This window comes from Corvus cornix, chromosome 4 (assembly GCF_000738735.6).
Source record: "Corvus cornix cornix isolate S_Up_H32 chromosome 4, ASM73873v5, whole genome shotgun sequence".
NCBI lineage: Eukaryota > Metazoa > Chordata > Aves > Passeriformes > Corvidae > Corvus > Corvus cornix.
The window spans coordinates 71,486,508-71,509,325 of NC_046334.1; the positions used below are offsets into that span (position 1 = coordinate 71,486,508).

Below are 22,818 nucleotides of genomic sequence, written 5' to 3' on the forward strand. Positions count from 1 at the left end.
CGTGTCCCCAGAACTCCCATCACCCTGTCCCCATGTCCCCAGAACTCCCATCACCCTGTCCCCGTGTCCCCATCACCCCATCACCCTATCCCCATGTCCCCATGTCCCCAGAACTCCCATCGCCCTGTCCCCGTGTCCCCAGAACTCCCATCACCCTATCCCCATGTCCCCATGTCCCCAGAACTCCCATCGCCCTGTCCCCATATCCCCATCACCCCCATCACCCTCTCCCCATGTCCCCAGAACTCCCATCGCCCTGTCCCTGTGTCCCATCACACCCATCACCCTCTCCCCATGTCCCCAGAACTCCCATCACCCTGTCCCCGTGTCCCCAGAACTCCCATCACCCTATCCCCATGTCCCCGTGTCCCCAGAACTCCCATCACCCTGTCCCCATCATCCCCATCACCCCCATCACCCTATCCCCGTGTCCCCATGTCCCCACACCCTGTCCCCGTGTCCCCATCATCCCCATCACCCTGTCCCCGTGTCCCCGTGTCCCCATCACCCTGTCCCCGTGTCCTCCTGTCCCCATCACCCCCATCATCCTATCCCCGTGTCCCCGTGTCCCCACACCCTGTCCCCATGTCCCCAATCTCCTCCCCCTTGCACTCCCCAGCTCCTGGGCGAGTGGGGTGCCCCCCGCCGCCCCCTCCCCTTTCGTGTCCCCATCTCCTGCACAGATGGAGCGACCCCAAACCCCCCAAACCATCCCCAGGGAGGGGACTCGGCCTCACCGCTCCCTCTCAGCCTCATCGACCGCCTCGGAGCCGCGGTGGCATCGATCGCGACAAAGCCACGGTTCCCTGAACCCACCCCCGTCGCCTCCCCGCTCCTGCTGTCCCCCCATGGGACATTCCCCCGGTGCGGGGACACGTCCGCGGTGTCACAGCGCATCAGGGTGATGGCAGCGCCGAGCGCCGAGCATGAAAGGTCAGCGGCCACGGCGCTCGCCGGGCACCGGCGGCTCCCGGGGACACCGAGCTCGGCGGTGGGGCGACAGCGAGGGGACTCCGCCCGCCGCCTGCCCTTTGCGCTGCCCTTTGTGGGATCGGGATCCATCCGCGCCGCGATGGATCGAGGAGGACGCGCGGCCCCCGCCGTGGGCCAGAGGGTCAGCGCAGGGACAGGGTCACCCCCCGGCGCGACCCCGAGTGACCGCGGGGAGCGGCCGTGACCAACGGGGGGTGGGGAGGGCTCTGAGGGGTCGTGGGGGCTGCCAGCACCGGGCTGGGGGACCTGAGGGGACAGGAGGGTGTCACAGATCCGGGATGGATCCCAGAGTGGTTTTGGGAAGGGACCTTAAATCCCATCGATGTCACCCCCTGCCATGGGGACACCGTCCACTAGCCCAGGTGGCTCCAAGCCTTGTCCAGTCTGGCCTGGGACACTTTCAGGGATGGGGTGACACCTCCAGGGGTGGGATGTCACTTCCAAGGGATGGGGTGACACCTCCAGGGGTGGGATGTCACCTGCAGGGATCAATGGGGTGACACCTCCAGGCATGAGGTGCCACCTCACCCCGAATCCTTTCCCAGCCCATCCCAAGCGTTTTTTCCTGGGATAACTACGCAGAGAGGACGCGGGGAGGGCTCCAGCCCTGTCTGAGGTGACTGTCACAGCTGTGATGTGACACAGGGACGTTCTCAGACCCAAACCCTAACCCAAACCACCCCCCCCCCCCCCAAATTTCCTCGCCCCGAGCTGCGGCCCTGTCCTCACCCAGCATGTCCTCGGACACCGGCGTGCGCAGGATGTCCCCCGTGAACTCGCAGGATGTCGCCTTGGCATCGATGCCAGATGTGCCCTCAAACACCTGCGGGGTGCCCGGGGGCACGGGCCGGGCGGGGGAGCAATTAGCGGGGATTAATTAGGAGGGGGTGCGTGTGTGTGAGGGGGTGACTCGAGCCGCGCTCACCCCAAACCCCGCCCCGGGGAGGGGACAGGGTTTGGGGTTAAGAAAACCCCTCCGGAGAGGCTTTGGGGGAGGGGGGATTTTTTTTTTTTTTGAGGGAGGGGGAAGCCGGAGGCCTTTTGATCAGGATAATAATTGTGTTAATTACCCCCGGATCGCTGCTTTAATTAGCGCCGGGTGGCCCCTGGGAGAACGGGGGGAGCTGGAGATGGTGACAGGTGACAGCCAGAGCCCCCCAGGTGGCTGCGGGGGCCGCAGGTCACCCCCAACAACGCTGCGGCTGCAAAAACCTCATTTTCTCCCCTTTTATCCCTTTTTTGCCCCCTTTTCCCCCTCCTCCCGAGCCTGACTCCCTAATAGGATTAAAAGGGCATCCCGAGGCGCAGGTGGCTTTAGGGCAGCGATTTTGGGCAGCTGCGCGGCCCCCCCCCAGAAGCCCCGGCGGGGAGATTTGGGGAGGGATCTGGGCGAATTAGGCGGAGTGACCCCAAAGAGCCCCAGGGCTCGCGGGTTTGGGGACACCACTGCTGGCTGGTGGCTGTCGGGGGGTGGTGGCAGCGGGGTTTCCTGCTGGGGTGGAGGAAGGGGGGTCAGTGTGGGGGTTTATGGGGTGAGGGATGGGGACGCCACCTGGCCCAGGACACCCTTGACCATCCCAGGACACCCCTGACCATCCCAGGACACCCCTGTCCCAGGACACCCTGTGACCGTCCCAGGACACCCCTGACCGTCCCAGGACACCCCTGACCATCCCGGGACACCCCTGACCATCCCAGGACACCCTGACCATCCCAGGGCACCCCTGACCATCCCGGGACACCCCTGACCCATCCCGGGACACCCCTGACCATCCCGGGACACCACTACATCTCCCAGGTCATTTGTCCCAGGACACTGCCCATGCCAGAACTCCACTTGTCCCAGGACACTGCCCATGCCGGGACACCTCTGACCATCCCAGGACACCACTACCTGTCCCAGGACACCACGTCCCAGGACACTGCCCATCCCGGGACACCAGTACCGCCTCTTCAGAGCACTGGGACACGAGCCCGACAGCCACCACCGGAGGGAACAATGTCCCGGGCCGCGCAGTCCCCGCGTGTCCCCGTGTCCCCGTGTCCCCTGTCCCCGTGTCGCCGCGCTCACCTGGACGATGGCCTTGGAGCCCATGACCTCCAGCACCTGCCCGCTGCGGGTGGTGCCGTTGGGCAGCGTGAAGTTCACGATCTCGGCGTACTGGGCGAACTGTGGGGACAGGGACACGGGCAATGGGGTGGCACTGTCCCCTCTGTCCCCCCAGCCCGCCCTGTCCCCCAGCCCCGCCTGCTCCGCTGGTGCTGCCTCAGTTTCCCCTCCTTTGGTCCTGAAGCCACCAAACGCTGACGGGGGACGGGGACACTGGGCAGCAATGGGGTGGCGGGGGGATGGCGCTGCCTTGTCCCTGTCGCTGTCCCATCCTGGAGCCGGGCCCGGGCTGTGGCACTGCTCCGTGCCTCAGTTTCCCCGACATCGAGGGGATTTCCTCCGATATTGGGGACATTCCCAAGTAGGTGGCAACAAACGCTCTCACAGCCAGGGCTGCCACCACCTCCAAGGCAGAGGCCGCGGGCACGAGTGGCACTCATGGGGACACCCCGGGGCGGACGGAGGGCACTTTTGTGCCGCCCCTTGGCTGAGGGGACACATCGTGCTCTGGGGACAATGGCCGATGTCGCTCCTGCCCGGCACGCTCAGGGCTCTCCTCCTCCTCCTCCTCCTCATTCCCGGCTCCAGCGCCGTGAACTTTGGACTTTAATTCCTCTGGAAAAACCTTTGGATAAAGGGCGGCATAGCCGAGGGAACGCCCGCCACGGGCCGGCTCTTTAACTGAGCTGATTAATTCCCGGCGTGACAGCGGCCATGGAAACGCGACACCGCGCGACAAAGCCCCCCGGGGGGGTCCCCCAGGTAGCCCGAGCCCACCCAGGAGAGCCGGGACAGGGAGGGTGACACCAAGGGGTGAGGGGACACGGGTTTGTGGCGTGGCCCCGCTCAGAGCAGGGTCCCTGGGGGAGCTGGAGCTCGAGGGGACAGGGGACAGGGCTTGGGCAGGGGCGCAAGGGACAGGGCTGGGCAAGGGGACAGGGGACAAGGGACAGGACTGGACGGGGGACAGAGCTCAGGCAGGTGCACGGGACACGGGGACAGGAGCCAGAGTTTGGTCAGGGACACAGGGACAGGGGATGGAGCTGGGAAAGGGGACAGAGGGTGTGGGACAGGGGACAAGGGACAGGAGCCAGAGCTTGGGTAGGGACACAGGGGGGACAGGGCACAAGGACACGGGGGACAGAGAACGAGCTCGGGCAGGGACACGGGACATGGGGGACAGGGTGCCCGAACCGAGCCCACACGCGTCCCACAGAAGGTCCCCAGTGTCCCCCAGTGTCCCCAGTGTCGGCGCAGACGCCACTCGCGCGGGGACACGCGGACACGGGGGACGCACGGACATGGGGACACCGGACATGGGGACACCCGGACACGGGGACACGGGGACACGGGGACACACGGACACGGGGACACACGGACATGGGGACACGGGGACACGGGGACACACGGACACGGGGACACGCGGACATGGGGACACGCGGACACGGGGACACACGGACATGGGGACACGCGGACACGGGACACACGGACACGGGGACACACGGACACGGGACACACGGACATGGGACACGCGGACACGGGGACACGCGGACACGGGGACACGGGGACACACGGACACGGGACACACGGACACGGGGACACGGGGACACGGGGACACGCGGACGTGGGGACACGGGGACACGGGGACACGGGACACACACGGACACGGGGACACACGGACACGGGGACACGGGGACACGCGGACACGGGGACACACGGACATGGGGACACCCGGACACGGGGACACACGGACATGGGGACACGCGGACACGGGGACATACGGACACGGGGACACACGGACATGGGGACACGCGGACACGGGGACACGGGGACATAGGGACATGGGGACACGCGGACACGGGACACACGGACACGGGGACACACGGACACGGGGCGGGACACGCGGACACGGGGACACGCGGACACGGGGACACGGGGACACGGGACACGCCACCCGCGCGCGCAGGTGGGTGGGACAGGGCTCTGCTGCCGACCGCGTCCAGAGGAGGGAGCTCGGACCCCAGAGAGGAGGGGACAGCCCGGGGGACATCCCAGGGGACAGGAGGGATGGGACAGGGGACAGCTCAGGGGACAGAGGGGAAGGGACAGAGGACAGGCGGCAGGGGACGGGGGACACACTGTCCCCGTTGCACCCTCAGCACTGGGGTCCCCACACAGCCGCAGGTGACCCCGCCGAGCTGTCCCCTTGTCACCCAGCCAGGGTCCTACCTTGACGTTGTCCAGCACCACCAGTGGCCCGTTGACACCACACACGGTCCTGTAGGCTGGGGGAGGGGACACCGTCAGTGTCACAGCCCCCCGGGGGGGTCCCAGCCCCAAATCCTGTCCCTTCCTCTGTCCCATTCCCTGTCCCAGTGACACCCCCAAGTGACCAGTGGTGGCCAAACTGGACACGCGGAGCTTCCGTCCTGCGGGAAATGTCACTCCCTGGTGGCTTCCAGGGATTGCCCAGGGACTGTGTCACCTTCTGGAGGTGTCCCCAGGTGCCTGCAGGGATGTCACAGCTGGGAATGCCACCAGAGGACAGCAGGAAAGTGTCCCCTTGTCCCTCCCGGCAGCACCAGGGAAAGTTCCCTGGACACCTCCCACTATCCCAGGTGGATCCAAGCCCCAGTGTCCAGCCTGGCCTTGGGCATTCCCAGGGATCCAGGGGCAGCCCCAGCTGCTCTGGCAATTCCAGCCCAGCCCCTCGCCACCCTCCCAGCCAGCAATTCCTTCCCAACATCCCACCCAAATCCCTCTCTGTTAATTTAAAATTAAATTGGGATCGGCTCCCAGGAACGCCGGGATTGGGATCAACTCCTGGGAACGCCGGGATTGGGATCGGCTCCAGGGAGCGCCGGGATTGGGATCGGCTCCTGGGAATGCCAGGAACACTGGGATTGGGATCAACTCCTGGGAACGCCGGGATTGGGATCAACTCCTGGAATGCCGGGATTGGGATCAACTCCTGGGAACGCCGGGACTGGGATCGGCTCCAGGGAGCGCCGGGATTGGGATCAACTCCTGGGAACGCCGGGACTGGAATCAGCTCCCGGGAATGCCAGGAACACTGGGATTGTGTTCCTGGGGCCGGGAACGCCGGCATTGGGATGGGCTCCCGGCGGGTGCAGGTGTGGGGGAACTGATCCGGCTCTAAGCCGTGCCTTGATCATCCCAGGATGTGTCAAACCGCGAACGCCGCCCCGGCCCCGCTGACCGCGCCGGGCCCTTTCATCCCCTGCCCCGTCTCCCACACCGCGGTTTGGGATTCCCACCTGATCCTAATAGGATTGGAGAGGCCGGGCCAGCTGGAGGGCTCCCGCCTCTCTCCCACCGCCTGTGGGGATGGGGTCCGGCCTTGCCGCGGCCTGGATGTCCCCGTGGGGATGGTGGCATTGTCCCCCGGCTGCGACAGCCCCAGGGACTTCATTTCTGGGGAAGGGTCCCGTTTCTCCTTGCTGGACACAGCCCAATCCCTGGACACCCCACAGGGCACTCTGGGGTCACCCCCATGGCACAAGGGGACCCTCGGTGTCGCCTTCCCTCACCCAGGGCACAGCACGGGCCGTGCCAGTGATGCCGATATCTGCGATGGGATCACAGAATTCCAGGCTGGTTTGGGTTGGGAAGGACCTTAAAGCCCATGAATTCCATCCCAGGGACACATCCCACCGTCCCAGGTGGATCCAAGTCCATCCCAACCTGGCCTTGGGCACTGCCAGGGATCCAGGGGCAGCCCCAGCTGCTCTGGCAATTCCAGCCCAGCCCCTCCCCACCCTCCCAGCCAGCAATTCCTTCCCAACATCCCAGCCCAAGCTCCCCTTTCCCACTGGGAAGCCATTCCCTGCCTCCTGGCCCTCCAGGCCTTGGCCCCAGTCCCTCTGCAGCTCTCCTGGAGCCCCTTTAGGCCCTGCAAGGGGCTCGCAGCTCTCCCTGGCTCCTTCCCTTCTCCAGGGCAACATTCCCAGCTCTCCCAGCCTGATCCAGAGCAGCTCCAGAACCTCCTCTGGACTCTCTCCAGCAGCTCCACGTCCTCCAGGAGTTGGGATCCAGGAGCTGGAGCAGCTCCACAGGTGGGGCCTCACCTGAGCGGGGCAGAGGGGCAGAATTCCTCCTTTCCCTCTGCCTTCTCCCAGGGCTGCTCCCAATCCTGGATTTGTGCCCCATCCCAGCTTCTCCCACCCTTGGCCTTGCTGAGCCCCACGAGGTTCTCCCAGCCCCACTCCAAGAGCTAATTAGTTAATTAGCCTTCTCTGCCTCCCCAATTAACGCCGGTTCCTGCTGCTCACCCATTCAGCCTCCGGAGGGGCCGGCACACCGGGAACCCCCTCCCTGATTTTTGTCTTCTTCCTTCCCAAGGTGACCATCCGGCCTTTTATTCCCATTCCCGCTCCCTTCCCAACCCCTCCACCTTCCCTTCTCCTGGCAGGAGTTCCTGGGATCTTTTCTTCTCTCCCAAACCCCCTCGGCAGCCCAGAGCCACCCACGTGGGACAGGGACATTGGGAGTGTCCCTTCTCCCGGTACAGGGGTGTCCAGCTTGGTCCCGGTGGCTGCCACGCCTTGGGGACACTCCTGGCTTCCCTCTGGCTCCACCGGGATGGCTCTTCCCACTGGGAATATGGGAGCCTCTGGCAGCACCAGTGGTGTCCCGTGGGGTGACACCCGAACACTGGCCGAGCTCTTGGGTGATGGAAATGGATGAGGCATCATCCATCCTCCGTCCATCCTCCGTCCATCCTTCATCCATCCCTCCCTCCATCCATCCATCCATCCTCCGTCCATCCTTCATCCATCCTCCGTCCATCCTTCATCCATCCATCCATCCATCCCTCCATCCATCCCTCCATGGATCCATCCATCCATCCTCCGTCCATCCTTCATCCATCCATCCATCCCTCCATGGATCCATCCCTCCATCCATCCATCCCTCCCTCCATCCATCCATCCTTCCATCCATCCTTCCACCCATCCATCCCTCCATCCATCCATCCCTCCATCCCTCCCTCCATCCCTCCTCCATCCCTTCCTCCATCCCTCCCTCCATCCCTCCATCCATCCATCCATCCCTCCATCCATCCATCATCCATCCACCCATCCCTCCCTCCCTCCCTCCCTGCACCAGTCCTGGCATGGTGGAGGTGGACAGGGACCTCTGGACATCATGGAATGGTTTGGGTTGGAAGGGGACTTAAACCCATCCAGTGCCACCCAGGGACTCCTTCCACCATCCCAGGTTGCTCCAAGCCCTGTCCAGCCTGGCCTTGGACACTGCCAGGGCTCATTCCAGCCTCTCATCCATGCCTGGCTCTGGGATGTTCTGTTGCGACAGAGAAGGAAACCACGACAGCAACGCCAAGGGACAGCCCAGAAAGGGGGGCGGGATGGGGAGTGAGGAGGAGGAGGAGGAGGAGGAGGAGAAGGAGGATGAGGAGGAGGAGAAGGAGGATGATGAGGATGAGGAGGAGGAGAAGAAAAAGAAGGAGAAAAATAAGAAGGAGGAGGAAGAGAAGAGGAATGAGGAGGAGCAGGAGAAGAAGGAGGAGAAGAAGAGAAGGTGGAGGAGGTAGAGGAGAAGAGGAAGAAGAAAAAGAAGGAGGGGAAGGTGGAACAGGATGAGAACGAGGAGGAAGAGAGGAACGAGGAGAGAAGAGGAGGAAGAGGAGGTGAGAGAGAAGAAGCAGGAGAAGAAGAGAAAGAAGAAGAGGAGGAGGAGGAGAAGGTGAAGAAGAGGAGGAGGAGGAGAAGGACATGAAAGAGGGGAAGAAGAAGAGAAGGAAGAGGAGAAAAAGAAGAAGACGAGGGAGGAGGAAGAGGTGGAAGAGGTGAAGAAAGACGAGAAAGAGAAGGAGAAGAGGAAGAAGGAGGAGGAGGAGAAGAAGAAGAGAAGGACGAGGGGAAGGATGAGGAAGAGGAGGAGAACAAGAAGAGGAGAAGGAGAAGAAGAGGAGGAAGAGGGGAAAAAGAAGACGATGATGAAGGAGGAGGAGGAGGAGGTGGAGGGGGTGAAGAAAGACGAGAAGAAGAGGAAGAAGGAGGAGGAGAAAGGAAAGGAAGAGGAAAAAGAAGAGAGGGAGGAGAAGGAGAGGAAGAGGAGGAGAAGGATGAGGAGAAGAACAAGAAGAAGAGGAGGAGGAGGAGAAGAAAGAGGAGGAGGAGGAGAAGAGGAGGAGGAGGAGGAGGAGGAGAAGAGGAGAAGGAGGAGGAGGAGGAGGAGGAGGAGGAGGAGGAGGAGGAAGAGGAGGTGAAGAAAGACGAGAAGAAGAGGAAGAAGGAGCACGAGAAAGGAAAGGAAGAGGAAAAAGAAGAGACGGAGGAGGAGAGGAAGAGGAGGAGGAGGAGAAGAAGAGGAGGAGGAGGAGGAGGAGGTGGAGGAGGTGAAGAAAGACGAGGAGGAAGAAGGAGGAGGAGAAAGGAAAGGAAGAGGAGAAAGAAGAGAGGGAGAAGGAGAGGAAGAGGAGGAGAAGGATGAGAACAAGAAGAGGAGGAGGAGGAGAAGAAGAGGAGGAGGAGGAGGAGGAGAAGAAGAGGAGGAGGAGGAGGAGGTGGAGGAGGTGAAGAAAGACGAGGAGGAAGAATGAGGAGGAGAAAGGAAAGGAAGAGGAAAAAGAAGAGACGGAGAAGGAGAAGAAAAGGAGGAGAAGGATGAGGAGGAGAACAAGAAGAAGAGGAGGAGGAGGAGGACGAGAAGAGGAGGAGGAGGAGAAGAAGAGGAGGAGGAGGAGAAGAAGAGGAGGAGGAGGAGAAGAAGAGGAGGAGGAGAAGAAGAAGAGGAGGAGGAGAAGGAGGAGGTGAAGAAAGACGAGAAGAAGAGGAAGAAGGAGCAGGAGAAAGGAAAGGAAGAGGAAAAAGAAGAGACGGAGGAGGAGAGGAAGAGGAGGAGAAGAACAAGAAGAAGAAGAGGAGGAGGAGGAGAAGAAGAGGAGGAGGAGGAGGTGGAGGAGGTGGAGGAGGTGAAGGAAGACGAGAAGGAGAGGAAGAAGGAGGAGGAGAAAGGAAAGAAAGAGGAGAAAGAAGAGAGGGAGAAGAAGAGGATGAGGAGGAGAAGAAGAGGAGGAGGAGGAGGAGGAGGAAGGCCGAGCAGCGCAGGGGGAGCACCGGAAAGCCCCGACTGCCATAATGAAGCCGTTGAGCCGCGCCGCAGGAGCCGCGGGCTGGGTGGGCTGCGGCGGCCGGCCGGGGGCACGGCCGGGGGGGGACGGGGGCGGGGGCAGAGGGGCCGAGGGGGAAGGAAAAGTCTTTCAACGTGGCCTTTGCACACCCCCAGCCCCAAATTCACAGCTGCTGTCAGATGCAATCTCCGTTAGCGCTGACACTCACGCACCGCTGACCCGCCGGGCGGGGGGACCGCGGCCCCCGGTGACAAAGGGGACCCGACCCGGCTCCACCCGCCGCTAATTGCTCCCGCTCGCCCGCCCTGCCCTCCGCAGCCCCCCCGGCCCCTCCCAGCCCCCCGGCCCGTAGGGCTCGGCTCCAAATTGCGGCGGGGATCCGATGTCACCTCCCGAGGGTGGGAGCGGCCACCCTGGGCGGGGGGGGTTTGGGGTTGTGGAGTGGTTGGGGTGAGGAGGGACGTTAAGGATCGTCCCGTTCCACCAGCTCAGGTGGATCCAGCTCCCATCCGACGCTGCCAGGGATCCAGGGGCAGCCACGGCTTCTCTGGGAATTCCATCCCAGCCCCTCACCACCCTCCCAGCCAGGAACTGCTTCCCAAAATCCCGTCTGGCAGTGGGAAGCCGTCCCCCCGTGGTGTCACCTCGGCCTCTGTGCAGCGAGTGATGCCCAAGCCCTGCCCCGAATTCCAGATCGGGACACAGCTGGAGCAGAGACGGGAAGCAGGACGGATAAACAGCCCCCAGATCGCCCAAATCCTCTGTCCCGGAGCAAAGCCGGGGGGGCAGGGCTGTCCCAGCAGGTCCAGAGCCGATCCTGAGCCACCCTGGGCACAGGGAGGGTCCCCGGTGTCCCCCAGCTCCCACCTGGCGGGCACAGGGTGGGGACCCCGCCCCTGGCACCGCTGGGCAGGGGCAGGGAGGGGCAGCGGGTGCGGGCACAGGGCTCTGCACGGGGCTGGATGCGTCCCCTGGATCCCTGGAAGTGTCCAAGGCCGGCTCGGACGGGGCTTGGAGCAACCTGGGACAGCGGGAAGTGTCCCTGCCATGGCACAGGGTGGCACTGGGTGGGATTTAAGGTCCTTTCCCAACCCAACCCAACCCAACCCAGGCTGGCATTTTAGGACTCCAGGAACGCCCAATTTCAATCCCAATTCCCAGAAGGCGCCAGCAACTCCCGCCTCCAAATCCCTCTCAACCCTAAACCCACCCTGGGATTTTTCCGACAATCCCTAAGTGACCGCTTCCTTCCCCCTACCCACACCCCTCTGGCCGCCTCCTCAACCTGCCCATTGTGCCCTGTGTCACTTTGTGCCGCGCTGTCAACCCCACGGGCCTGTCCCAGGCCGGCAGGGGGCCGTGAAAAGCCCGGCGGGGGGTCACACTCTATGCCACTAATTAGGGCCCGGCGGTTCCCATCCACACCTGCACAGTCATGTGAGGGCAGCCGAAGAAAGGCGGCCCCAGCCAAGCGTGAAGGCAACGAGGAGAGGGGGGGGGAAAATAAAAAAGGGGGAAAAATAGGGAAATTCAATCGCCCGGCTCGCCGTGGCAGACAAAACAGGGCTGGAGGGGGGTGGGAGGTGAGGGGATGGGGATTCCAGGGCTGGATCCTAAAGGAAAGGGAGCCAAGAGGAAGGGTGGAGGGATGGGGGGTTTCTTGTGGGGTGGAGGGTGGTGGGATTGTGGGGTGACGGCTGCCCATGCCTGTCCAACTGGCAGGGTGGGGGGGCCAAGGGTTGGGAGTGTCCCGGGATCGTCCTCTGCTGTTTTCTGTGTCCCAAATTCCAAGATGATACCCTACACTGGGACCCCGAACTGGGACCCCAAACTGGGACCCCAAACTGGAACTCCACACTGGGACCCTAAATAGGGACCCTAAACTGGGACCCCGAACTGAGACCCCACACTGGGACCCTAAACTGGGACCCCGAACTGGGACCCCACGCTTGGACCCTAAACTGGGACCCTAAACTGGGACCCCAAACTGGGACCCCACACTGGGACCCCGAACTGGGACCCCAAACTGAACCCCGAACTGGAACCCCACACTGGGACCCCAAACTGGCACTCCACACTGGGACCCCATGCTGGGAACCTAAACTTGGAACCTAAACTGGGCCCCCAAACTGGGCCCCCAAACTGGGCCCCCAAACTGGGGGCACTCTGCACCCCCACGAGCTCAGGCGCCCTCAGCCCCACACTTCCCCATACTCAGGGGGTGTCCAGACCCCCCGAATGTCACCGCCAGCTCCCCCCCTCTGTCCCACCTTGCTGGGCCCTTCCTGCCACCTCCGCTGTCCCCTCCCAGCACATTTTGGGGCGCGGGGACCCTCCTGTCCCCCCCTCCTCCAGCTGTCCCACCTGGGTGACAGGGACACACCGCGGGCAGGACTTTGTCCCCTCCTGGCTGGCGGTGCCGGGGGTTCGGCCGGGCAGAGCTGGGGGACAAACGCGGCCCTGGAGGGGACAAACGCGACCCTCGAGGGGACAAAACGCGGCCGGCGGGACGAAATCGGGGCGGTTTTGCCCGGCAAAGGGACACGCGGGTGGCACCCGAGCCAAGGGCTGGCGCTCTGCCGGGTGACCCGAGCACGAGTGACCGCGGGTGGCCGCTGTTGACAGCAAACACGGCGGGGTGGCCGGGCAGGGCCAGCTGGGCTCGGCAGGGACCGTGCCAACCCGGAGCCACCCGGTTGGGACGGCGGGAGGTGACATCCCGAGGAGGCGACTTCCAAAACTCCCGGCGGCGAAGGCACAAAGGTCGCCCTTGGTGCCAGCGGGGGCTTGGGGACAAGGTGACGGGGGGCTGGCGCACCCCGGTGTGGCGCTGGCACGGTGCCAGGCGTCCCGATGTCGCCGTGGGATGGGGACACAGCGGGAAGGGACAGCCGGGGCACCCCGGCATGTCTGGGGTGTCACCACAGCCATAGGTGCGTCCCACAGGTGTCCCCAGGGTCGGGACACCTTCCCCGGTCCTTGTGGGTGCGGTCCCCAGGAGGGGACACCCCCGCAGCCCCACGCTGTCCCCGTGTCCCCCCGAGAGACACACGTGGCCACCCTGCCTGCCCCAGTGCCACCCAGCTGTCCCCTCGTGAGCCAGTGTCACCCCTTCACCCATCCCTGCCATCCCTTCCTGACCCGGTGCCACCCACCCGTGCCTGTCACCCCTGCCTGTCCCAGTGCCACCCCCTGTCCCTTCCTAACCCAGTGCCACCCACTCCGCCACCCTGCCCGGTGTCACCCACTCGTCCCTGCCACCGCCACCGCCCTGCTCGGGGACAGAGGGGTGTCCCGCCCCCTTCCCGGGGCTCCCCCCTCGGTGTCCTCCCGTCGGTGTCCCCTCGGTGTCCCCCGGTGTCCCCCACTCACTCAGCCGGGGTTGCTCTGGAAGTCGCGGGTCACGGCCAGCCCGTGCTCGCGGCGCGGCCGCCAGCTCTTGTCACGGCTGCTGTCACCTTGGTGGCGGCCATGGCCTGTCCCTGTTCCCGTCACAGGTCCCGGTCCCGCCGGGCAGGACACGGCAGCACGCCCCGGTTTTGTCACTCGGCCCGGCCCCCGCCGTCCCGCCCGCCCGGGGCGGCCCCGCCCGCGACACCGGCTGGCACCGGCAGCAAAGGTGACACCGGCAGCGAAGGTGACACCGGCAGCAAAGGTTGACACCGGCAGCAAAGGTGACACCGGCAGCAAAGGTGACACCGGCGACACGGGGCGGCACCGGCAGTAAAGGTGACACCGGCAGCGAAGGTGACACCGGCGACACGGGCGGCCACCGGCAGCGAACGGTGACACGGTGACACGGGCGGCACCGTGTTGGCTGTAAACAGAGGGAGGGAGCGGCCGGAGCCGGGATCCCGGGAGCCGGGATGGGGGTAGGGAATGGGATAGGGAGAGGGATCGGGAGTGGGATAGGGAGAGGAATAAGAGAATGGGATAGGGAATGGGATAGGGAGAGGGAGAAGGAGAGGGATCGGGAGAGGAATAAGGGAATGGGATAGGGAGAGGGATCGGGAGAGGAATAAGGGAATGGGATAGGGAGAGGGATCGGGAGAGAGAATGGGAGAGGGAGAGGGAGAGGGAATGGGATAAGGAGAGGGAGAGGGAATGGGAATGGCATAGGGATAGGAATAGGGATAGGGAAAGGGATAGGGATAGGGAGAGGGAATGGGAATGGCATAGGGATAGGGATATGGAATGGGATAGGGTTAGGGTTAGGGAATGGCATAGGGATAGGGACAGGGGTAGGGATAGGGATAGGGAGAGGGAGAGGGAGAGGAAGAGGAAATGGGATAGGGAATGGGAATGGCATAGGGATAGGGATAGGGAATGGCCTAGGGAGAGGGATAGGGAGAGGGAATGGGATAGGGATAAGGATAGGGAAAGGGATAAGGGATAGGGAATGGCATAAGGAGTAGGGATAAGGGACAGGGCTAAGGGGTCGGAGATAAGGAAAGGGATAGGGATAGAGATAAGGGATAAGGGGTAGGGATGGGGATAGGGATAGGGATAGAGATAAGGGATAAGGGGTAGGGATGGGGATAGGCATAGGGATAGGGATAAGGGGTAGGGGTAGGGATAGGGATAAGGGGTAGGGATGGGGATTGGGATAGGGATAAGGGGTAGGGATGGGGATAGGGATAAGGAATGAGAACAGGGATGCAGGATAGGGGTACGGTTAGCGATAAGGGGCAGAGGGGTAGGGATAGGGATAAAGGACCGGGATCAGAAGAGGGATAGGGATAAAGGGTAGAGACAAGGAATAAGGATAGGGATGAGGCATTGGGGTAGGAATAAGGAATAAGGGGTAGGGATGGGGATTAGGGCGAGGGCTAGCGATAAGGGGTAGGGCTAGAGATAAGGGGTGGCGATAGGGATAAAGGATAGGGATAGGGATAGAGATAAGGGACAGGGCTAAAGAATAAGGATAGAGATAAGCGATGAGAGTAAGGATAGGGATAAGGGGTAGGGATAAAAATAAGGATGGGGCTAAGGGATAGGGGTAGGGATAAGGAGTAGGGGTAAGGGGTAGGGAATGGTGTAGGGAGAGGGATACAGGCAATGATAGGGGGCGGGATAGGGATGGGAATAGGAGCAGGGATAAGGAATAAAGACAGAGATAAGGGATGGGGTAGGGACCAGAGATAGGGCATAAAAACAGGGATAAGGGACAACGGTAGGGACAGCGGGAGAGCGATAAGGGGTAGGGATGGGGATAGGGGTAGGCAGAAGGGTAGAGAGATAGGGGTAGAGATAAAAGATAAGGAAATGGAACAGCGATAAGGGATAGGGATAAAAGGTAAGGGGTATGAGATAAGGAAAGAGATGGGGATGGGGATAGGGATTGGGATTGGGATAAGGATGGGAAGAGGGTGGGATTGAGGGGGACGCCCAGCCCTGGATCCCACAGGCGATGGAGAAGGAGGCTGCAGGAGGCAGGAGGTGACTTTTATTAACATTAGAAACCACGAGAAAGCACATTTGCCCTTAAAATTCCACATCCAGCTGTTGGTTTTCCAATCATCCCAGACTGGAGGAGCCCCTGGCACCGAGTAGGACAAACTGGGGGTGTCCCCAAGGTGTCCCCGAGCCCCGCGACAGCTTCGCTTGGGAGAAGGGAACTTCGGAGAAGCCAAAATTTGCGGAAGCGCCTTTTGGGGTCAAATGGGCAAAAAGGAGCAGCCCGGGATTCCCGCGGATCCCTCGGCATCGCTGGAGAAGCGGGAGGAAATTCCCAAGGATGCTCCCACATCAGGGACTTCCCCCCCTCCCCTCATCCCAACCCGGGCTTTGGTTTCCCCGAAATGTCCCCAAATCCCCTCCAGCCACGGAGGTTGAGGGGTCTGGGGGTCACTTCTCCACCAGATTTCATCCCAGGAATTTTTCCGGGTTGGAAAAATCCCCCGCTGGAGTGGCCTGGGAAGAGGGAAAAGCAAAACCAAGTGAGGCCCGCGTGGGGTTGGGGACAGAATTCCAGAGGTGGGGACACGGCCGCTTCCCTGTCCTGGCTCCACCTGGATCGGGAGGGATGGGAGAGGCGGGATCAACATAAATTAAGGGATTAGGGGTGTCCTGGAAAATCCCAAACATCGTTGGGATGCCGCGGTTGGAGCAATTCCAGGCGAATTCCAGGTCGGTGCCGGCGGAGGGGGGGGGGGGGCGACAGGTAGGATTGTCACCTGTCCTGTCCCTGCCTCAGTTTCCCCACCCGGGCCCTCCCTTTAAAACGCTCCGATAAATAAAATTCCCTAAAAAAAAAAAAATCCTCGGTTATCGGGGAAAAAAAATGCCGGAAAGCTTCTCATAAAATCATTTATTTTAAATATTTCCCTGCAAAATCCTGGGAATTCGCGGGCTGGGGGATGTGTCCCCATAAGGAGCAGCAACCCGGGGGTGGGGTGGGGTGGTCAGTGTTAATTACGGTTATGAAATGAATTAATTAACCAACAGAGGCGGGGTTGGGGGTGTGGGGGAGCCCCCAGGGCTGGGCGTGGGGAGGGGGCTCGGGATGTCCCCTTGGTCCTGTCACAGCGGGGGTGGTGGCACTGCGGGGGAGCTGGTGATGCCACCACGGGGTGTCCTGGCAAGGTGGGGACACCGCGGGGTAGCCGGGCAAGGTGATGGCACCACAGGGTGACAAAGTGATGGCACCACAGGACACCTGGGCAAGGTGATGGCACCACAGGGTGACAAAGTGATGGCACCACAGGACACCTGGGCAAGGTGATGGCACCACAGGACACCTGGGCAAGGTGATGGCACCCCAGGGTGTCCCGCCAAGGTGACACTCCCACCACAGCCCTCCCCCAGCAGCTGCCCCTGTCCCCAAGGGCCACCTCATGCAACGCCCCGCTGGTCCCCAACCCCACCCTGAGCCCCACCGAGCCCGCCCGAGGCGGATCCCCCCCCGCAGGAAGCCATGGTCACCCTCTGGGACCCCCGGGGAGGGACCTTGGCTGTGACAGGTGACAAGGGGGGGTGTGGCGGGTGCTGCAAGGCCAATGTCAGGATGGGGTCACGGCCGGTGCCACCCCAGAGCGGATTTGGGGTGCTGATGGCAAAGACGCCCTCGGTGGGACCCTGTCACGACTGTCCCCAGCTGGCGGGGTGTCTTTGCGGGGGTTGCGACAGTGACCTACAGCCCCTCGGGGAGGTCGGAGGGGATCCCTGTGGGGTCTGCCAGGGTGGGAACGACCCCAAAACGGGGGCAGGGCGGTGTTTTGGAGGAGCCTGTGGGTGTCCCCAGGGGTCGCGGCAGCCGCTTGTTCCGACCACGGGGACAAGTGGCGGCGTTGGGGACATCAGCCAGGTCCCCGGAGCCGCCAGAGGACAAACACCCCACGGGAGCAGCGCAGGGACCCTGCGGCCACCGGGGTGACCTCAGCCAGGACACTGCGCCCGCCGCAGGTGGGGAAACTGAGGCACGGCGCTTCTCCGAGGACACCGCGGGGACAGAGCTCGGCGCCACCTCGCGCTGTCCCTTTCGGGGTGACCCCAGCAGTCCGGAGTGACCAGGGCTCTGTTGTCCACCCCCCCCCCCCCCGCCCCGTAAGGGACACCCGGCACAGCCGCCACCCCCCCCCGGCGATACCTGGAGCGGGGATTCCGGTGGCAGCCCCGGTGCCACCGGCCCCCGAGCGACACCTCAGGGTGTCACCAGCTGAGCTTTGGCGACATCCACGGCTCCATCAGCGGCGAGCTGCCATTCCCACGGGAGCTTCCCGGGGCGGCGGGGGGCAATTCCCAGGGCTCGGGTGGCTCTGGGGACGATCCGGGCTGGGCGGGGAGGTGACGCCTTTTTGCCAGGGGCTTTAAGGGCTCGGCTTCTTGCTGGGTATAGAATTGTCCTTCCTCTCCAGCCGCGTGTAAGGCTCGAACGCGGACGCGCCCAGTCCGTAGGCACCGGGCAACTCGTGCAGGTTGCCCAGCAGTGGCCCCCCAAAACACAGCGGGCCCCCCGGCAGCCGCGGCGACGACGATGAACGACGGCGACGACGAGGAGGAAGCGGCGAGAGACGGGACTTGCAGGCTGAAGGGTGCCGGTACCGGGGAGCTGCTGCCGCCGCCCAGCCCCGGGGATGCGGGGCCCGGCGTGGCCAGGCCGCCTCGGTTGCCCGCGGGGCTGGAGATGGGGTTGGAAGTGGGGGACAGGAGGCTCGGGGGGGCCGGCACGGACAGGAGGCGGCCCTTGCTCCAGCAGCCGCAGGATGTTGCAGGTGGCGAAGGACTCGGAGGTGCTGCTGGAGGAGCGTTTCTCAGAGTCCCTGCTCTGGTCCTTCTTCTGCTTCGTGCGGCGGTTCTGGAACCACACCTTGACCTGGGGAGGGAGCGGGGAGGGACACGGGGTGGGGAGGGAGGGAGGGGAAGGGGGGGGACAGGAAGGCACGGACGGAAAGAGAGCGCGGGGGGACCGGGAAGAGAGAGGCGAGAACCGGGAGAGAGCGAGAGATACGAGAGAGAGAGAGAGAGAGAGACGTAATTAAAATTAACCCCCAAGCCAGATCCTCCCTCCGCGCTTCCAGGGAAAGGGAGAATTCCTGAGGAGCCGGCAGGGAGAGGGTCCGGAGCCTGCAGGTGGGACTCCCAGGGAGTGAAGGCTGAGGGTGGGACCCCGGGAATGGGAGCACAAAAATGGGAGCCTGGGGATGGGGTTTGGGAGAGCAGCCCAGGGATGGGAGCCCATGGATGGCACCCCGGGAATGGGACCCAGGAATGGGGGCCCAGGCTCCTGTCCTTGGGATGGGACACCATGGATGGGACCCCATGGATAGCACCCCAGGAATGGGACCCCAGGAATGGGACCTCAGGAATGGGACCCAGGAATGGGACCTCAGACTCCTGTCCTTGGGATGGGACCCCAGGAATGGGACCCCAGGAATGGGACCTCAGGAATGGGACCTCAGACTCCTGTCCTTGGGATGGGACCCCAGGAATGGGACCTCAGGAATGGGACCTCAGGAATGGGACCTCAGGCTCCTGTCCTTGGGATGGGATCCCAGGAATGGGACACCATGGATGGCACCCCAGGAATGGGACCCCAGGAATGGGACCCCAGGAATGGGGCCCCAGGCTCCTGTCCTTGGGATGGGACTCCAGGAATGGGACCCCAGGAATGGGACCCCATGGATGGGACCTCAGGCTCCTGTCCTTGGGATGGGATCCCAGGAATGGGACCTCAGGAATGGGACCTCAGGAATGGGACCCCAGGCTCCTGTCCTTGGGATGGGATCCCAGGAATGGGACCCCAGGGATGGGACCCCAGGAATGGGACCTCAGGCTCCTGTCCTTGGGATGGGATCCCAGGAATGGGACCCCAGGAATGGGACCTCAGGAATGGGACCTCAGGCTCCTGTCCTTGGGATGGGACACCATGGATGGCACCCCAGGAATGGAACCCCAGGAATGGGACCCCAGGAATGGGGCCCCAGGCTCCTGTCCTTGGGATGGGACTCCAGGAATGGGACCCCAGGAATGGGACCCCATGGATGGGACCTCAGGCTCCTGTCCTTGGGATGGGATCCCAGGAATGGGACCCCAGGGATGGGACCCCAGGAATGGGACCTCAGGCTCCTGTCCTTGGGATGGGACCCCATGGATGGGACTTGGGATGGAGCCCAGGGGTGTGAGCCCAGGAATGGGACCCCAGGGACCCCAGGCTCCTGTCCCTGGAATGGGGCCGCCATGGATGGCACTCCAGGGATGGGACACGGGACAGGAGCCCAGGGATGGGATCCCAGGGACCCCAGGCTCCTTTCCCTGGGATGGGACCCAAGGAATGTCGCTCCAGGGATGGGACCTTGAGGATGGGAGCCCAGAGCTCGGGGCTCCCCCCACCCCAAGCCGTGCTCGGCTCTCCCTCTCGGCATTTCCCGGGAATGCTGAGCTACGGGACAGGCTGGATTCTCCTTGGAGATGCTCCTCAACCCCAAATTCCTGGCCCAGGCTGACTCGTGAGGGAACAGGGTGGCTTCTGGTGGCCCTGGATTCCTGGGTACCGACCCAGCTGGGGACACCCACGCCCCATCCTGGCGGAGGCCAGGAGCGAGTCCCTCGGGATCCCCGCGCCCCAAAACTGCCCTGCCCACCCCAGGGCCCCCAGCCCGCGGCTCCCGGCCCCAAAACTGCCCCGGCCCCCCTCGGGATGGCGGCCCCGCTCCCCTCCCTGGCAGAGCAGAGGGGCAGGAGAGGCAGAGAGAGAGACAGAGAGAGGCGGGAGGGACGGACAGACGGACACGGAGGTGAGGGAAGGACACGGATGGAAGACACTCGGGTTAGGGGGGGCGGGGGCGAGCGGGCCCGGCGGCTGCGGGGCCAGCAGGTCCCGGACTCCTCCCGAAGTCACCGGCGGCTCGCTGGGGACAGGCCGGGCCCTCGGTGACAAAGGAGCCACAGTGCGGGGCTAGTGGAGCGTGGGCTGGGGCAAGTCCCGCAGCTCCGGCCCCTCCCTGGGCACGCCGGAGCCCCGGGGGACGCGGCCACCGCCGGGCACTGCCAGCCCGCGGCCACCCGTCGGGGACATCCCCTGCCCGCCACACCCGCACGGGGACACGGAGGCCCTCACTGCCACCAGGCCATCGGGAGTGGTGTCCCCACGCCACTGACCCCGCTGGTCACTCCATGCTGACCACTGGCATGGTTTTGGGAACAGGGCCAGGTGCCCAGAACTGATGTCCCCATGCCACTGACCCCACTGGTCACTCCATGCTGACCACTGGCATGGTTTTGGGAACAGGGCCAGGTGCCCAGAGCTGATGTCCCCATGCCACTGACCCCCACTGGTCACTCCATGCTGACCACTGGCATGGTTTTGGAAACACAGCCAGGTGCCCAGAGCTGATGTCCCCATGCCACTGACCCCCGCTGGTCACTCCATGCTGACCACTGGGATGGTCCCTGGACATGGTGACCTGACAAAGAATTGTCCCATCTCCTGGAGCAGCTGAATCCTGGGAATTGCAGATCCCAAACCCACAGTGGTGGGGCCAGAGAGGATCCAGGCAGCCCCAAAACCCATCTAATTAGTGACACCTTAACGAAGGCCTGGTGTGGATCCGTACAGGATGGACGTTCCCAGCACTCTCTGCTCCAAACATTCCCTATCCAGCAATTCAGGATCCCATCACCAGGATGTTGTCCTTGAGGATGGACACGATGAGCCCATGGATCAGGTTTGACATCTCCAGCCCCATCCCGCTCTTCTGGGGAGGTTGGAGCCAGTGGGAGGCTCTGGAGCATCCTCTGGGATGAGGAGCAGCCCCATCCCTGATCCCAAACCAGGGGCTGCTCCAAGATCCCACTGCCCCAGGACACTCCCACAATCCCAGGTGGATCCAACCTGGCCTTGGACATTCCCAGGGATCCAGGGGCAGCCCCAGCTCCTCTGGCAATTCCAGCCCAGCCCCTCCCCAGCCTCCCAGCCAGCAATTCCTTCCCAATATCCCATCTAAATCTCCACTTTTCCAGTGGGAAGCCATTCCCTGGCTCCTGTCCCTCCATGTTCCTGCTCTGATGGGATTCCAGACGATCCCTGCTGAGCCCAGCAAGGCTTCCCAGAGCGGCTGGGGCTGCCCCTGGATCCCTGGCAGTGCCCAAGGCCAGGCTGGACACTGGGGCTTGGATCCACCTGGGACAGTGGGAGGTGTCCCTGCCCATGGGTGGAGTGGGATGGGATGGGATTCCAGGTCCTTTCCCACCCAAAGCATTCCAGGACTCTGGAGCCCCTCTGCTCTGGCTCAGGCTGGGAGAGCTGGGAATGTTCCCTGGAGAAGGGAAGGAGCCAGGGAGAGCTGCGAGCCCCTTGCAGGGCCTAAAGGGGCTCCAGGAGAGCTGCAGAGGGACTGGGGCCAAGGGCTGGAGGGCCAGGAGGCAGGGAATGGCTTCCCAGTGGGAAAGGGGAGCTTGGGCTGGGATGTTGGGAAGGAATTGCTGGCTGGGAGGGTGGGGAGGGGCTGGGCTGGAATTGCCAGAGCAGCTGGGGCTGCCCCTGGATCCCTGGGAATGTCCAAGGCCAGGTTGGGATGGATTTGGATCCACCTGGGATAGTGGGAAGTGTCGGGGTTGGAATGGGCTGGGATTGAAGATCCCTTCCCAACCCAAAGCATTCCATGGCTCCTCGATGATCCTGACACGGAATTCCGCTGCGGAATGGGGTCCGTAGGGCAAGAGGAGCCTTTCTGAGGAGATTCCCCCATCCCGGATTCCCCTCCCCAGCTCCTCTCCGTGCCCACCACGCCGCAGATCCCAGCACTGCACCCCAAAAATGTCCCCTCGATCCCGCAGGGTGACCCCAGCCCGTCCCCAGTCGCCCCGGTGACATCTCCGAGCCGCGTGGCTGAAGTTTGTCCCCAGCCTGTCCCCAATTAGTGGCTCCCTGTCCTTTTCAGCCTCCATTATCCTCAAATTCCTCCCGGTGGATGTGGATCAGCTCAATCCTTGACACATCCATGAGTAATTCCCCTCCGGCCTCATCCTCCATCCTGCTCCACCCCCCCTCAACTCCAGCTCCTCCCACTCGGGATTCTTCCACAAATCCCATGGAGAACTTGCCCAAATTGGCTTTGATGAGGTTTTATTCCCTGAAACTGCAAATTCCTTCCTCATCCAC

At 63.2% G+C, this 22,818-nt stretch overlaps 1 protein-coding gene across 1 annotated transcript in view; it reads right to left on the minus strand.

Moving 5' to 3' along the window:
* The window catches only part of ATP6V1B1 (ATPase H+ transporting V1 subunit B1), a 54,271-nt gene that overhangs the window by 7,068 nt on the left and 24,385 nt on the right, over nt 1-22,818 (minus strand). Inside the window, exons 7-9 of the mRNA XM_039551594.1 lie at nt 5,333-5,388; nt 3,065-3,163; nt 1,723-1,816 (exon numbers count right to left, since the gene is read on the minus strand). Of these exons, the coding sequence (XP_039407528.1) occupies nt 1,723-1,816; nt 3,065-3,163; nt 5,333-5,388 (249 nt within the window). The remainder of the gene's footprint in view (nt 1-1,722; nt 1,817-3,064; nt 3,164-5,332; nt 5,389-22,818) is intronic.